Here is a 17,982-nt window from a genome sequence, read left to right as displayed (position 1 = left end):
GCTTTTCCAAATGTTCGTCGTAAATAAACCTATAGCTTGTGATTAGAACTACTATTAACTAGTTTGATGTGTGATTTACAGGTCAATGACGAGACTATACGGACACCAGTGCGCGGGTACGATGTTGCGGATTAAATTTGAATACTTTCCAAGGTGCACGCGGATGGAGTAAATGTTTTTTCTGGAAATTTCTATTAAAGTGCATTTGCGAGCATTTAGTTTCATTTGCCGTTTAATGCGCCAATGAGTAATGTTTTGCAGGTCAGACTAAATAGAGTGTATTTCGTATTCGGCTTTAATTTCGCACTATGAAACCATAGTTACTCGCTTTTAAGCACATGCTAGAAGGAACACAGACAGATCTTTGGTGGGCACCTGATGTTTTTCGGTTAATGGCGAATTGTAACCAGTAAGCGTTAAATTTTCCGAACGGTTAGCAATAAAATACTCAACATAGGCTAAAACATTATTATACAGGTTTGGGGAAGAAAGTTTAGACATAATTTGTTTTTAATTTGAATTACCGAGCGTCTTTGCGAAATCTATAAATGTGCAATTGGGTTGTAATTTCTTTTCGAAAAGAGCATGCATGGAATACGTAAACAGGCGGCAGCATAGATTATGAGGTAGAATTTCTTAATGAACGCATGGACCGGATCCGATACTAAAGCCAGAGCAGCGCTGATGACGTTTTTTAAATACCTCATTTAGTGCCTGCGTTATACAGTGTACAATAAATAACAAAGCCATGGAGGTACGCTGCTTGCTACAAGCGGAGCTTTGGGTAAACATTAGAGAGGTTTAGCAGAGCTGAGATATACTATAGGGTTGACGTATGCATGTTTAGGGGACGCTCCCTGCGCAAGTGCAGTGGCCACAGCTTGTCCCTCTTCTGCAGCACTGCGCATGCGCCGCGGGGTTCCGGAAAACCGGTGCGCGTCTATGTCAGCATATTTCCGGGAGGATCTCGCTATTATGTGCGCTAACGTCCCTCAAGTACACATGCAACGTTACGCAACTAAAATACTTGGCTGTAAGCGTTCCAACCGGGTTGAAGGCAGATCGACACCGACAGAAGTCCCTGGTAAATGATTTTCTTTCCAGCGCGTTTAAGCGGTCGACCATGTCGCCTTGCAAAGAATGCTCACATCGACAAGCTCTAAAGTAGAGCAATATCAACGGCCTCAAAGCTCTTCGACTAGGGCCGCATTTACCTTAAGGGCCTTCATTGGATTGCGTACGGTGTCTCGGAAGGTCTTGGCCTTGGGTAGCCTCGGGTTATTTGTGGGCGTAAGCACTGCGCAGCATCGGATGAAGAGCAGAAGGCAGGCCAGGAAAAAGAAGACTGCCAGCACGACCAGCCACCTGTAGGTCTGCGCAGAGCCCGCGCATTAAATGGCAAGAAAAAAAAATTCAGCGTGAAAAAAACATGAGCGATGGCTACGGTGCATCTGATACCGCCCCGCATAGACTAGCGATGACAAACGGTAGCGACAAACGCATCGTTTAGTCCAAAGCAGCACTATAGCTATGACTAAAAAGTGCATGAAACAGTGAGAAAAGTGACTGTTACCATCTTCAGGTCTCTCCCTCGAGGGGGAGGTGATTTCTGACGCTGAAGTACGATAGTTGAACTACGAAATGATTTAAAGGGCGCTAAATAAAATAATTATATAAAGATACTGCATATTAGACTAGTTCCTCGACAACTCTACTCGCATTCTACAGCGAAAGCACTCAATCCCAAGGTCTAACCCGGAGTTAGACCTTTGAACTTTGAGCGCCTGCTGATTCTGCAATCTCTGCCAACTTGGTCTTCAGAAGTGAAATGAGAGGAAGAGGTCGAAATGCGACTTTCCGGGACTCCTAGATTCTAAGTAAGGTGCGCTACTTCTCGGCCAGGCATGCACGTTCGTACAGTTTTGTTAAAACGAGACCCTATATATGTTGCTGCTGCATACATAGAGTTTCCCCTCATCAAATTGCGACTGTCAGGTGGTAGATGGTTTCCTGTTTTAGGATGTCACGAGACCAATGTCGTAGCCAAAATGAGAGGCGTGGCCAACTCGGGCTTCGCTATTGAAATGGAAGGAAAAAATGAGAACCCAGCCTTGCAGTATTTTTGTAGCGCGGGTTAAGACACCCTGCCCTAAGCCATTCAGGTTTAGCCATTAGGATTGTACTAAGCCATTCAGACACGTTTATTGTCCACCGGAAATGAAGGCCCCCTACTCCCCACCCCCGGCACGCTGGCCTAAAGGGGGGGGGGGGGGCAGAGTCAACCACGTGAAAACCTTCTCTATGACGTCATTGGGCCTTGCTGGGCGCGCCCGCTCATTGGACGCCCCGAAGTTAAGCAAATGGGATGGGGCTAGGTGGGGCGCCGTGGCGACTGTTTCTTTTTTTTTTTTTGTTCTTTGTTATTGCTTAGGCGCCGGCGTTGGCTGAGTGGAGGGGAAAGAAAAGGAGCATAATCATTGATTGCCCCTATGTCCGGCGCTAATGAAGGTCAGTATTTTTTGCGTTGCGGAGACGATTGATGGGATACCTTTTGCGGGCGCATTTTCTAGTTGTAGTAAATAGCTTTTCATTGGTCCTTTAGGTGTGCCCCCAATTATTTAATATTGGCAGCCGATGAGTTCACATAAAAATTCATAGTAAAAAAATGTGATTCACCGACTGTGGTATAGACGTGTATGGCAACAAAAAAAGACGAAGTAACGAAGTATTAAATCGATACGAAACCACAAAAGGGTGAATAAGGGGCTGCTGGTTTTTTATTTTGTGTCCACACGAACAACTTCTGTTGGCGCAATGGGTATGCGGGTCTTGCAGAAGATCTAAAACAAGTGACACAGATGGCCACAGTGTATAAATAGGCAGGGTGGTCACCGTTCTCGTAGCTATGGGGATGTAATGTAGGGATCGATCTGCCGAGTTTAGCAGCGGTATTCGTTCCGCTACTTGAGTTGAGGACAACCCAGAGGGCTATGGAACCAAAAATGGTAGGGGTAACATTAAGAGATAGGAAGCGTGCAGAGTGGGTCAGAGAAATAACTCAAGTTAGCGACACTCTAGAGGAACTTAAGAAGAAGAAATGGGCATGGGCAGGACATGTAGTGCGAAGAGAGGATAACCGATGGTCGCTTAGGGTAACAAACTGGATTCCAAGAGAAGAAAAGCGTAGCAGGGGGCGGCAGAAAGTTAGGTGGGCGGATGAGGTTAAGAGGTTCGCAGGGGTCAAGTGGATCCAGCTAGCACAGAACCGGGTTAAGTGGAGAAATATGGAGAGGCCTTCGCCCTGCAGTGGGCATAGTCAGGCTGATGATGATGATGATTCGTTCCAGAGATGTTTAAAGCTACAGTGATTATGACGGAATTATGCGGCCTTCATTCAAATGTCCTCATGACCAACGCTTCGCTTTTGAAGATCGTTGCGGTACAGTTGCATTTTGTAAGGTTGCAAAGACGCTTTCAAGATCTTTCCTCCTCTACGGAACATTTTCAACTTTGGACGTGTAGTAAGTGACCATGTATGCCCGGTTAAAATATGCACCCTGTAAATTGCAAGGCTTTACATTTGTCAATAACTAATCGTAGGGTTGTTACAAGCTTCACACACTTGGCTCAGCATGACCCAGCCGCTGTGCGCGGCCTCGGTTGGCTTACCTTTACCCACTCGCGTACTTTGTTGGGTATGAGCAGTTGCTCGAGACGCGACAAGGCACCCCCTTCATCCACAGTGCGGCAGCGACGGAACACGTCGCAGTAGCCGCGGTTCCGATTGCACGCGGCTCCACGCTCGCGTCTTCGCTTGCAAAGGTGTTCCAGGCCGGTTGTATTGCACGTGCCCAGACAGGGACCGTCCGTGCCTGCACCGGCGTCAGGCTTTATTCGCAGCATACTTTTGTATAAAGAAGCTTTCCTTTGTAGCCGTATGACTGCGTTTGGGTGAATGCCAATGAGTAATTACTCCCTCATTGTCTAGAATGTACGGATGGGGGCTAAGAGTTTAGCAGGATCCGAGGAACAAATATGGGAGGGACCGTAAGGGTAGTTAACTGTTCTCTATGGCACAAATCGGGTCTCATGACTTTGTAGAGGCGCCCGTCTATTGCGATGTTCTTTAGTACGCCCGCATAAGGTGCTCTTATTTCTAACATTACGTTAAAGGTAGAGACTTATGTGCGATATAAAGACAGAAGGCCAGTTCTGTCAAAGCAGTATCGTTCTGGAAGAAAATACTTCCCGCTATATAAATTCTGACCACTAGCCTGCGAAGCGTAGAAATTTTAAAAGGTTGTACGAGAGCTAGTTGGTGTCGCATTATACTTGGAAGAAAGCTTTTGTGGTGCTAAGAAGTTCGCTCACTACATAAGGGGAGGGCGAAGAGACAAAACGAAACCCTTCGCTGTGTTCTCGCCCTCCTCTATTCAGTGTGTGAACATGCTGGCAGCACAGAAACTTGCTACAAAGTAATTTCAGGAGATAATTTTGGGAGATAATTGTCTTGCTGAGAGGCGTATACGAAGCGGGCGTAGAAAAAAAAGGCTAACACTATATTTTCTGACCGAAAAGCACGTTTTCTAAAAGAACAACACGTCTCACTACAGTAAAAGGCGGTGCTGGCGATGACGCGTCGTGCATTGAACAGGTTTGTGAGCGGCGGAGTGATCGCTGCACAGAAGCTTATGAACACAAGGACGATGTATACAGGCACCCACTAGTGCGAACCCCCATCCCTCTCGATGGATAGCAAATTGTGCATAACTTCTCAGCCAGAGAACTTCAAAAACGAAAACCGAGATGTGAGCAATACGAGAGGCAACAAATAGTTAAAAACAAGTACTCATGAAACCCCCGTCCATCTCTGGATATAGGGCGCTACAACCGTCACGATTTAGGTGGACCTGTGCTTGCTGGTGCCAAAGTATCATTGTAGGCAGGCGACTAATAAAAAATTGCTAAGTAGGACTGTTTGGAGATTCGGACGTGGTCAACATAAAACTTGCATTGAAGGGTACTGCTATCCGAAGTGTCCTTGCCTTCAAGAGCCATAGTGCGGTTCGAAAGTGTGTGTGTGTGTGTGTGTGTGTGTGTGTGTGTGCGTGTGTGTGTGTGTGTGTGTGTGTGTGTGTGTGTGTGTGTGTGTGTGTGTGTGTGTGTGCATGTGTGTGCGCGCGCATTGGGGGAGGGGGGGGATGTCTTGGCTTTACTGTCAAAACGAAAACGTCTGAGACTAATATGTCTCTTTGGAGACGAGCGGGAGGCAAGAAATCTGAGCGTATGTTTGCGATGCAAATAAAATAAGGTGTCACGGGCCTTATACGTATTTTATTTCTAAATCATGCAACCTTTTTTTCCTTCAAAATCCGTGAACTGTGTGACAGCATAGCCTATGTGGATAGAATTAAAGGCATGGGTGTCTTTTTTTTTTTTTTTTCAATGCACGCTAAAGAACTCTAGGTGGTCGGAATTTCCGAAGTCCTCCATTGCGGCGTCTCTCATAGCCCGAGTCGCTTTTGGGCATTAAATCCTACAAGCCAAACGAAATCAATTTGCAATTTATTTTTTAGCCTTATATTCAGATATTTGTAATAAATTATTTTTGTTCCTACTAATCACTGATTCGGCTTTTTCGCAGGTTAGTGTGTTCTGCACAAAAAAATAAAAAGCCGAGAAGATAAAATAAGCCTAAACAATGGTAAAGGAAAGATAGCTGATTGTTGTGAGAAGTAGCAATTGACACAACTTTGACAATAGAGCTTCAATGACTCTAATAGAAGATAAACCTAAGCTTATCAATTTTAAGGCTATTGCAGCTTTGCTTTAAAAACTTCCAACAATATAAATACTTAGGCGTCTTATATCATCCGATCTGAAGTAGACCCCTCATGTAGAGCACATAACAAATAAAGTGATGTGAAAGGATGTTTCTGAAACGAGCCCAGCGGCATTTCACTAAGGAAGCGAAGTTTCTGCTGTATAAAACTATCATACGTCCAATTTTAGAATACGCAAACGTCGCCTAGTTTCGTTATACGCAAGCTCACATGACCATTCCTGGCGACGTTCAGAAAAAAGATATGCTCTTTATTTTTAAGAGATATAGGCTCACCAACTCCCTGATGCAAATGGTGTCTGAGATCGGGTTACGCTAGCTAGTCGTGAGACGCTTCACGGCTGAAACATCTGTATATGTTCTTGCATAAAGAGCTTGAAGTGGATTCTGCGACATGCATTACCTTCAACATATCCAGGGAAACGCGTCACAAGAACATTTTTGCTCAAATAATACGTTTATGTTCTCTTCTTCGCCCCCCCCCCCCCCCCCCCCCCCCGCGGGCTGTGCGGGAGTGGAACTCGCTAGACGCTACGGCTATTCCCCAGCCAATCATTGAGAAATTCTTAGAAATAGATGGCTAAAGTGTATTACTAGACAACAAAACGGGATGACCTTCATTGCGTTCTTCGTTCTTGTGGGCTTTCCATGCATTTTGTAGTTTCGTTATCGTGTACAATGTGACAAATTGATGCTGATTGATGCGTCTGTTTTATATTTACTTTCCAATGCATTGTAACATTGGCCAAATATGTACCATTGTCCTTGCAAAAGTATTATGACCTGTCGACTAAATGAATGAAGGAAAGTTTCCGCCTTTGTCGTACAAAAAGCGTGTCTGCAGCCAAAAATAAGCCCACTCCCATAATAATCCCTAAAAAGGGATTGACAGTAAAATGAATGAATAAAGTTATGGTTTTTACACTGACCACGTACCCTGCAGGCCTTCAATTTCCCTGCTACTTTCCAAACACTTCCGACAATTCTAAACTACAGAGCTTCGCCAATACGTTGGTGCAACGACGCCCTTTCGACCGAAAGAGCTGTAGACGCTTCGCGTAGTACCTTTGTGCTTGCAGTCGATTAGGCACATTTCAATGTGGCTGGAAGGCCCCGTGCTGACGCGCTGGCAGTCCTCGTAGCCGAACTTCTCGCAGATGGAGCCCTCGCATCGCCCACCTTTGCAGACCTGCGTTCCGCTGTTGCATTCGGTCAAATCGGCCTTGGGCAGAGGATCTGGGCACCGCGCCGCAGTCCCGGTGCACACGAGAGTTCGTCAAGGGAGGTCACCGCTACCGTCGCGCAATTTCTATCTCACCAGGTAAAGAACAACGCGAGCAACGAGTGAACGCCTCCATTCTGAATTAGGTGCCTGTCCCTTAGCTACGTGTTCAACAACTATATTTGTGCCGAGAACTCGTTGCATTTGCCTTGAGCACTTCCTATAAAGAGAAGGCATTTGCGTGTCTAGTTAGAATCTCAGACAGGTCAAGGCTACTGCGATTAGTGCAAAATAAAGTGCATTAAGGGGCCTATGAAAAGATATTTGAGAAACCCATAAAAATGCGCACGAAAAATAGGTATCCCACCTTTCATCACGGCTAAGAAAACGTTTTTAAGCTATCTTTATTAGCACTGAAGATTGAAGATATAGGCGATCAAAATCGATGTTCCTCTTCTCCCCCCTCAACTCAGCTCATGCCGGAGCGCAAGAAAAAAAGAAGCAGATGAGTCACGACGACCCTCTATTACGCTCCCTACTGCCCACGTAACCTGGGAATGTCCAATGAGCGGGCGCACCCAGCAAGGCCATGTTACGTCACATGGGAGATTGTATCGTCCCTATAGGTCGCGAGCGGTCGCCAGGAGAACATTTAAAAATTATTTGTAAAGTACACACTTTAGAAAAAGCTTTTCAAGTTTTACTATAAAACACCACCTCTACGGATTCCTAGCATTAGATATTACGGTATGTAGTATTTCAGGGGCCCTTTAAATCTGTCCGTGACTGTATTTACGTGCGCAGTTTGTGACCCATGCAGGCTTCTGCTTCTGTGCGTTAAAAGTTTCTGCCATTGGTCTGTAATTGTTGCTCCCAGCCATCTGCTGAGGCTGTAAAAGTTTCTACTTTAATCTCTCACCTAGTTGGCGGCGCTTCCGGCATGCCTCTAGTATTCCTGTTGCCCCATTTTGTTCTCAATTCGTGCCATGATATAAGTAATGAATTGATTCATTCAGAGTTCGGAAAGGTTTTCAAGGCAAGAAAAGGAAGGAGTCCTCGCACAAGCATCTACATGGTTCAATAAGTCCGCTTCAAAATAATCTCTAAATAATTCCCTGAAACCATGCCACGGTGGTGCAGTGTTTAAGGCGTTCCACTTATGTGCTCCTCCGGCCGCGGTGGCGGCTTTGAAATCGAGACGACAAGAAAAGCGCCCGTGTGCAGTGCTGTGTCAGTGCACGTTAAAGAGACCCAGGTGCCCTAAATTTCCGAAACCCTTCACTACGACGCCTCTAATAATTGCCTTAGTCGCTTTGGAATATTAAACCTCGTAAAAATAAACTAAAACCAAGCGTCGTTGAGCCCATCAACCATCAAGCCACGAGCCTAACATGAGGTCTTTTGTACTCACATATTATACTTATGTATTTGAAGCAATAGTGTATCAAGCGTGCTAATTCGATACCTCTTGGGCAAGGAACTAGGTTTTGGATAACAACGACGGTTTTTTTACATAGAAGATGAACAAAAGTCATGAAGTACCACGTCAGAGTCTTCGTCATTAGTAAATTCCTGGTGGTTTTGCAATTACTGTTTTGCTGGTTTTACTGCGTTGGATCGCTTCGGTAAACGTATTGGATGTATAGCAGATAAGTACGGTTGATATCATGTGCGTTGCTTAATATAAAGCGTTTGATGCTATTACGTATATAACAGGTGTGTTTTAGCGAACACTTTAAAGAATTCCTCAAATTGCTAAGTTCAAATCGAAAAAAAAAAAAACATTTGCTAGAACAAACTGGCAGCAGCGGCGGAGACAATATACAGCAACACTCTTCTAGTTATTCAGAGAATTAACAAAACCCCGCTAATTAACTTGTTAATTATGAAATGGAAGCTTGAACTCGGGAACAAGACGATGACATGAGTTTTTGAAACTAAGAAAGTCATTTTTTAAAACCTGCAGCGCGAAGAATTTTGACGTTTTTTCTTTTGTACGAAATCAAAACTGAGCGAAAGATATCCGCAACTAGTTCTGTACGGACGCGACATATAGTGATAAAAGTTTGCAGTGTTTACGGCGCCCAGTTCGAACTGCAAAAGGTATAGCACCATGTAATGTTGCAATCTTTTGCCTCGCAGATTGGTGTAAGATAACGGCAAGTCATTACTAATTGCGTAGTAATTTGACAGGGCATGAGCTAAATAAAGAGCATGACACGTCGTAGTATAGAGCAAGCTATTCAAATCTGGCATCCTAGCCACTGCACACGTCATCATCGGACAATGCGTCTGTGCCGAACTTCCTGCGCCTCACTGGCACTCAGTTTGGGTTCTTGTACGGAGAAAAGCTTCGGATTTTCTTGCACTGCAAAGCTTTAGAAAATGAGTTTTTCTTCATTTCAAAAACTCTTCCTCACGGCTTATAACTCCACATTGGGATTAACCATCCATGTGCGATAAGTAAAAAAGTTTATTAGTAAGGTTTACTTAATTGCCCGCATAATTAAAACATTGTTAAACCAGACTTTGTGCGCCGCGACTGAACTTCTGGCTCTGCAAATATTTTTTTCTATTTTAAAACCTTCAGTTTTAGGAATGTTTGGAGTTCTTAGCTCAGACATTCGGTATATTACTGCCGAGAACACCTATAAAAGTCAACTTTCTTCATATGATTCAGCTCCAAACAACGAATCGTGACGCTGTTTGGCGGTTTATTTCGCTGGTGTGGAACTCCTGTTGAGAAATTTTCAGAAAACTGAGGCTGATTAAAAATGCCAACACGGCATGCTCGGTCAACGCGATTTGAACAAAGGATATTCGCAGTGAGATTCGTGTGCGCATTCGGTCTCTGTAGCACAACGATGGGCTGTGTTGTGAAAATGGCAGTCCTCCGTGCAGCAGCTACCAGCAGACGGGCTGTGCAGGAAAGGGAAGAATGACGTAAAAAAAAGAAGAAAGAAGAAGACCGTTAAATGATACAAATTCAAGAATCATTAGAAAGCTACCACTCTTGACACATTCCTAGTATGATGTGTCGAAGCAGATAACACATTTAACTTCAGTGCGGTGAAAAGGGTGACCTAAGCCTCATGCCTAAACATTTTGTCATCCCTTCTTTCGCTGCCCAGTCTACAATATGTTTGCCCTGTGTCTTGTTTCAAATACACGGCTATTGTGTGCCTGAACACAATGCTTAACATTTTCCGGAACGAGCTTCTGTGCTAGTTATTTACTAAAAACAAAAAGCCAATACAGGCGGACCAAACGACGTGTAACTGATGCATTCTGTGTCGTTGAGCACGCATGGCATAGTTGTGCCTATTTGGGCACAGACATTCACTTTCTTAAATTTCAGCAACCACAATTAAAGGCAGTTCTTTTAGAGTTTCAGTGAACTTTTAAAACACTCAGACACTAACGCTTTTACTCCACACCGAAATTCGGTAATTTGCTCTTAGCGGTTGCATGCAGAACGAAGGTCAATTTCTCAAAGGGTCAAAAGTGCAAATCTCAGGCTATTAGGAGTAGACGGGTCATAAAGTGTAGGCTACCAGAAAGAACAGAAATTAAAAAAAAAAAGCACAAATGAATCTCAATTATCTCATGGAACTATCTGTATCAGAGACTGCGCAAAATGCGGATATATGTAACTATCTACGTTGCCACCTACAGCAAGCAGCTTAAAATACGCGCCGAAAAGTGTTGCAGCTCATGTATTTATTAAATATGACAAAGCAAAAATCACTCAAACTCCGCCTTTAGGGACATGACACTTCTGCGTTAGCGGCTGTCGTATGTAGCTTCCCCTGCGGATCCTCTTTGCTAGCATGCACTTCGCCACTCTCCGAAGCACTACTCCCTTATTTTCTGCCTCTTTTATCCCGCACTATTCATTAAAAGACAGTCGCGAGGTCTCAGTTACGTGAAACTTCTCTCGAAATATATAATACTAAAGCCGCACTGTAACGAAGTCGTAGGGACGTGCCTGTGTGGCTTAGGATTAGCGTGTGTGGCTCATCACCCAAGGGTCCTGAAAGGTTTGCTTCCCATTTCACTCACCCATATCAAGCAAAAAGCCTGAATTGGCAGCTGCTGCCATGTTATACGTCCTCGTGACGTTGCAGAACCTGCAGACCAATCATGGTCCGGCCATGCCGCCTACTAGTTACCATTTGCCACAGCCATTCCCACGATTCTTCGCCCACAACGCCGCATATTTCTTGCAGAAAGGAGTCCTTACGCTATTGCGTTAATTTCTATCCCGAGACGGCATTGCTGACTATGCAACTCTAGTCGCGGCTGCGTGGACAAGCGGCGAGTGCGTGTTCGGCGTAAAGCACCCTGTCCGGCCCAACCTCTTCTTTCCCGAACCATACTCACCTGCACTCCTTGTCGGGGCGTAGCGTGCAACCGTCTTTGCTTTGGCTGTTCTTGCGCGAGTAGCAGCACACGTCGCGGCAGTCTTGCTCCTTGTAGCCGCAGTCGCACTGCTCGTTTTCTTCGCGCACGCTGTTACCGCAAAAGGACGCCTGGCTCACTGCGAGGTCACGCCATGGGCAAGTCACAGCAACGTCAGAATGATAGCCCTTTCCTCCTCTGTAGAGATATTGGTTCAAAGCAACGCGCCTATCCTGTGAGGAGCAGACTGTAAACAAGGTCGCGCCCTTAATGTTGAAATTGTGCGTCGTTAACACACACCTTCCAGAAAGGGTGAATTGAGGTAGTGACGCACCCTTTTAAAGGGGGCTGCAGCTGCACTGCACATACTATCAGTACCTCGATGTACCCTTTCTGGAACGTGCGAGTTATAAACACGGAAAGGTTGCGATTTTGTTTACAGGGCGCTCTGGGCACCCGCAAACATACGCCCTTACGGCAAATGTCATTCACATCCCGAGACTTGCGTGTTGCCTTTGAGAGAAGCTGGCCTACCTGAGATAGAAACGTTCAATTATGGGCCCCTGATAAAAAGCGAATACCTTACTTCTATATTTGCTAAAACCGTCTGAAGAAATTATGGGTGATATGATTGCAAAGCTTCGTCATGAAATGGCCATTTAACCTTGAGGGCCAAGATAGCCTGTTAGGTTTCCTGATGCATCGATGGAACGAAGCCTAACTATTGACGGCTCTTGTGCTTGCCTCGTTTCTGCGTCTGCGTCTCTCATCTTGTCTAACCCCGCATTCACAACTTACGCAACGGCTCGTACTTGAAAGAAAGAAAGAAAGAAAGAAAGAAAGAAAGAAAGAAAGAAAGAAAGAAAGAAAGAAAGAAAGAAAGAAAGAAAGAAAGAAAGAAAGAAAAAAGGAAGAAAGAAAGAAAGAAAGAAGGAAATAACAAAACATAAACGCTACAGATACTTGATAATCAACGTAACCATCTTTAGCGTTCGTCATGATAAAGAGGCACTAATGAACAGCACATATTAAACTTCAGAAACGTACAAAGAAAGCAGTTTTCCTTGTCAAACTTGGACGCGAGTACTGTTTTTAGGACTGCGCCCATTTGCCGAAGACTGCACGGAGAGAAGCGCCTGTTGAATGGATCCAGTCCCGTTGTGGCCCGAGCAAACATGATGTAGTTGCCGTTGCTTCCGCCTGGGGCGCATTCTTTTGTCTCGTCGTGCTGCACCAGAAGCAGCAGGATAGAATTTAACCTCGGGAAGGATGCTCTCATAATCACGTCGTCATTATTGTTATGCAGAAAATTCAGCTTCTGAAGCAATGAAAGGGGCCCTACATTAGTTGCCATCTTCGCGCATGGAGAATGGCGCACGATATATTATAGGCCAAGAAACTGCTAGCATTTGTTACTTGACAACGTCAATCGCAAGTGACAATTTCTCGTGATCGTAAAGTCCACAACCCATAATCTTTCACGGCAAGGGATGTAACATCCTGAAGCTAAGCATCGGCTCTGAGAGACGTCGCAGTGAAAGGTGCGGAATAATTTCGGTCATATGAATTCATTTTACCTGATGTGCCACCTAGGAAAGAAATATTTAAAATGGGGTCTTTGAATTCGAACTGCAGATTTTTGGCATACCATAGGCCGTAGTGAAGTGCATTAGGACCCAGGTAAGAGTTTATAACTAGTAGACTGGTTAACTACAATGAATGGTTGAATTTTAGCACTGGTACCTTAAACCTCCTTATCGCTTAGTTAGTTGCAGCGCGCTGTAATATCCACACTGATTTATGAAACTTCGGAAATTGTATTCTCGCCGCTTATGCAGCATAATCAGTTTGTGGGCCGCCCACAGGCGAAAGTGAAACCGAACGTGGCGGGTGTCATGCGCTGAAGGCACAGCGCCCTGCAAGAGGGCAGGGAGCCCGCGGCTGGCTGCCACTGTGCGATGCAAGCTCGCAGACAGGTTTAGAACAGGTGCCGGCCGCGCGGTTTCAATCAATCGTATCCAGGAGGGTCTAAAAATTCCTTGGGCTAAAGAGGTGGCGAGGAAGGCATTTTGATAAATTCTACAAACTGATACGGATGTTGCTTACATCATGCAGGCTACAGAGACTTGTTTAAAATGAGCCTAAGAATGATATTATTAACATTTGTGTGATGGCTAAAGTTGTGACTGTTGAGTATCAGGGGACGTTGTTATATTGTATCACCCATGATTTTGTCTCAGGACGGAGAAAGTGAACTGCTCGATGCAGTTAGCGTCAAAATGCGGCGAATTCAATGGCCTTGTAGATTTGCTAAAACGGTTAAGGGTTTGGCGGGCACTAATGCTCCGTCATTGAAGGTTGCAACAGGGTTAAAATGTGTCATTAGAACGGCTAGTTGGGCTAGTTGGGCTAGTTGGGAAAGATTGATCTCAACACCTGCGGACCCTCGTTCGTGTTCATGAGCTTCGGAAATCGCTTAATCACTACTCCTTTTATTTGTGCTTCTGTTGTTTCCCTCGTACTCACTAGCATGCGCAGTCGTCCGCTCATTATACTGTGAAAGAGATAAATGTGAAGCTCCGCTGTAATCTAATCATCACATTAAAATGTGGCAGCATGGCCTTGCTGTCCATAGACTCCATGTTCGATTCCAACCTCACCCTCCCATCTCAAAGGAGGTGCTTCTGTTTGCCGCTGTGGCACAGTGGTTAGCGCGTTCGACTGCTGATCCCGAGAGCACTGGCTTAATTCTGGCCACGGCATCCTTGTTTTGGTGGAGGCGAAACGCTAGTCACCAGTATATAATGCTATTTAAATGCTGGTTAAATAATCCCAGTTGGCCAAAGTTTGCCGAGGCCTCCCCTACAGCGTCTTCATAACTGACATGGCTTCGAGGTGTTAAACGCAACAAACAACCAACCCAAAGTAAGCTGCCCGTGTGGGTAGTTGCTGCCAGCTCGGCATTATACAAAAATAAAAAACAAGAATAAACACTATGGGGCTCAGATGCTGTTTCATATGGTTCCATAACTATAGACTATGATGGCAGCGACCTTCAACTAAGATCCATGTCTGAAGCATATTTAAGTACCTTTTTCAGATATTACCTTTCCTACTTTGCTTGTTACGCATTTACTGTCGCTTCTATATGTGATGTGTTTGCTTTGTACAATGTGCGATTGACATGAGTTATACACCTTTGTTTTCAGTTAGTATTGTATTACCCACACTGCTAATTTTCTTTGCTCTATAGTGCAGCTCTTTTTGTTTTTTTTTTCAGCTCGGTCGACTTGAGGACTTTGTGTCATTTTTGCTGTAACAAGAAGTTGCCTTAATTACGCAGTTTTTTTTTTCCTTCAATACCCGTAAATAACTTTGCCTTTTTCCTCAGTATCGTTTAGGCCGCTACTTTGTCGCTGTGCAAATAGGGCCAAGAAGCTCGTAAAGATCGTTGGAGCTTTATTATTATTATTTTTTTCTGGCGTTCTCTGCCTTCCTTTCCGGCGAAAATAAAAAATTCGAGACACTTTGGCGACGAAAGCGAAGAATGGCGAACGCATGAGTGCTGCATTCTGCTACGCGGCTGTTGCGCATGTAGCGATGAATGCTGCTACGAGTAAGCGAGCGACTACTCTTTCACATTCTGCGAGTGCATTTATTTAGTGAATTCTTCTTGGCAGCGACGAGATCGCGCTCCTTGTATCTTCGCAGTTGTTCTACCTTTACTGTTGTGTGGTTGATTTTACCGGGTACGCGGCATTGATATGTAATTAAGTAATTACGAAACTGTCACTAATTAGTACGCGGTAATTAGTAGGTAATAATTGGTAATTAATTAGTAATTACCTAGTGATTAGTACTTGGTGATTGCTAAGTAATTATTCGTTAATACTGATTGATTCATTGACGTGCGGTCTCATTATGTCACACAACCTTCTGATCAACCAATGCCTGGCCAATCCTGTGCTTCATGTAGGCTCATGATTTTTCGCCCACGACACTGGCAATGTCGATGCAGGTATTTCTGCAGAAAAATGCCTTGAACGCTTCTGTGCTAAAACCGCGAGATAAGCTCCATTCAAGCTACGTGCGTTATGCTTATATGAAAGGCTTGACAGCGCAGCGTCGTGAGTTGACTAGCACACTCACCAAGGCTCCGAAGCTATGTCCGATCTCGTGCGCCACTGTAACCTCACTGACGGCCTGTGCTACAGGTCCGCCGTGCAAGAGGAAGGTCACCACGCCAGTGTTGAGAGCCATTTGTTGGATACCGCTGCGTGTGTTGAGAGCCTTGAACTTCTCGCACACGCCACCGAGCTTATCTGCACGCAATCAGAGGAGCAAGCGGAGCGCTTCTGACCATTCTTGGCGCAATGGAGAAGATTAGTGGTAGATAACCATCATACTTAATCATAACTACTGCGAAACGCAAGCGTGAAACAACGCCGGGCAGAAGAGAAGGAAAATAAGAGAACCTGGCTTTTCATCAGCTCAAACTTAAGAACGCCTGAAGAAAATTATACGTAGTAATTGTTCCTGGAAAAAAAAGAAAGCCAGAAAGAAGAACAGCAGATGCAGGTGATTAGTCACCATGAAGCAGAAACATTGAAAACTGTTTTGAATGGCAAACATGACAGCGCCTTAGAACATCTAAGTTAGAAGTGCGTCCATGTGCAACGCGTAGTTTTTGTGAAGAAGGTGTCCTGGTAGGTTATCTGAAGAAATAAAACTTAAATAACATAGAATAAAATAGAAGGCATAAAATAAAGAAATAAATGTTAAAAAGCTGAAAGTAGAAAGGTAGTCTCAAGGATGCGACCTTTGTATACCCTCGAGCTTGCTTCCCCCCTTGCACACACCGTTTTCAGCACGTTGACACGTCTTTGCGTTTGGATATTTGCAGCGAATAAGATGTCGCTGGTGTCCGCTTGTATGTTCAGAAAAATAAGACAGAAGCTACGTGTCCTGCCGCTCCGCATCCCGGCCCTTCTCCCCCCCCCCCCCCCCCCCCCTAATGGCTAGCATTGCCGAATAAGGATTCACTACAACTATTTAGATTATCCCAATACGGAATAATCTAATTGGGGATTGGGGAAAGAATTCCATACCACGAGCCAAAAAAGGACGCACCAAGGTGGCCGAAATTCTGGTCTCGATTGTCCCGCGGTCATTACGGTAAACTGAATTCAAGAAGCAAGTTGTTTGTTGGTTAATGCATCCCCCCCCCCCCCCCACCCTCACCATCTCAAATCGATCAGTTGGAAAAATGCAGTAGCGAAAACTCTTAGACATACCATTCCGAACAGTAAATTTAGAATTAAAGTAAGGCAGTACAGACGCACATTAAAGATATTATAGGAGAAAGTGGGTCATAGGTCTGCTTTTAGATGGCCCTACCATAGCAAGCCTTTGAACGGTGCCTCTAAAAAACCAGCGGCGTTTTGGGGCAGCGTTAACAAACTATTCTGAGGTGTCTTTACAGTTAGAACAAGAAATCACAAAAGAAGGAAAAACATTCCAGTTAGTGCAGTAATGAGAAGTCCTAAGAAGGAGACGGGAAATTAGTATAAACTGATTATTTCCTTTTTAGGTTGGCGCTCCTGGCTCGTTTGTAGCTTATTTAGCGAATGCCTCTAGCGGAAAAACGGCGGTTAGTTGAGGTGCCGCGCCTCCTACCGTTTGGGTAGCCCAAGTAGGCAAGACCCAGAGTGCCTTCTCCCAAGTCGCGGTTAGTCCAGACGTGCGATAGGCAGAAGTCGTTGCGTTCCTCCAAGGCGAAGAATTGGAGCATCAAGTTGGCATCCAGGTCGTTCCGACAGAACCGGTTGCTAGAGCTGGCGTACCCCGTGCACGATGACGTATCATTGATCTGCGCATTGCAGTTGCGTAATCAGGTATGAAATTACCTGAATCACATCATACTATCATATTTCCGCACCAAAGGTACAGGGAGGAGGAAGGGAAATATATCCAAGCGAGAACGCGTAAGGCTGTGAGTAGTAGTCCGAAATTGGCATGGCAACGCATGTCTAGAAGGCTGGAGAGCGTAGCCCAAATTTACTGGGCACTGAGGTTACCGCAAAAAGAAGACTGAGGAAATATAGCGAAAATCTGGAAAAGCCCGATTTCAATGTGTTCCAGCAATGTTCCCTTTTGACGATGGTTCAAAAAGCGACTTTGTAATCTATTTTTGACATTAGCCTTTTTTCGTCAAGTTTGTAGGCAGAGAACGCAAGAGACTCCATTTATGTGCATGGACAATTTTTATTCTCATTTTCGAAATTCAGCAAAATCGCTCTGGCGCGCTTACAGATTTCACAAGTCTTACGGATTTGACCGTTGTATTAAAATTTTCAAGGTGTAAAGACCAAGTCTAGCATAATTATAATTATAAATGTTGATAGGATGACATACAAATTCCATACTGCTCAGCTATGGGTTCGCACCCCCTGCGCCTGGACATCATTTATTTTAGACAATCGTTGCATACAGTTGATACAGTTGTATACATGCCCGT

The 17,982-nt window shown here is 44.7% G+C and overlaps 1 protein-coding gene across 1 annotated transcript in view; it reads right to left on the bottom strand.

The window, feature by feature from the left end:
- The window catches only part of LOC146185313 (disintegrin and metalloproteinase domain-containing protein 10-like), a 28,710-nt gene that overhangs the window by 1,423 nt on the left and 9,305 nt on the right, over window positions 1-17,982 (bottom strand). Inside the window, exons 7-14 of the mRNA XM_084607798.1 lie at window positions 17,142-17,334; window positions 15,615-15,787; window positions 12,513-12,693; window positions 11,448-11,604; window positions 9,885-9,983; window positions 6,908-7,101; window positions 3,670-3,872; window positions 1,215-1,373 (exon numbers count right to left, since the gene is read on the bottom strand). Coding sequence (XP_084463924.1) covers window positions 1,215-1,373; window positions 3,670-3,872; window positions 6,908-7,101; window positions 9,885-9,983; window positions 11,448-11,604; window positions 12,513-12,693; window positions 15,615-15,787; window positions 17,142-17,334 — 1,359 coding nt within the window. The remainder of the gene's footprint in view (window positions 1-1,214; window positions 1,374-3,669; window positions 3,873-6,907; window positions 7,102-9,884; window positions 9,984-11,447; window positions 11,605-12,512; window positions 12,694-15,614; window positions 15,788-17,141; window positions 17,335-17,982) is intronic.

This window comes from Amblyomma maculatum, chromosome 6, assembly GCF_055883805.1.
Source record: "Amblyomma maculatum isolate TAMU_Amacu chromosome 6, ASM5588380v1, whole genome shotgun sequence".
NCBI lineage: Eukaryota > Metazoa > Arthropoda > Arachnida > Ixodida > Ixodidae > Amblyomma > Amblyomma maculatum.
The sequence above is the reverse complement of the archived record's forward strand: the minus strand, read 5'-3'. Positions and strand labels throughout refer to the sequence as shown.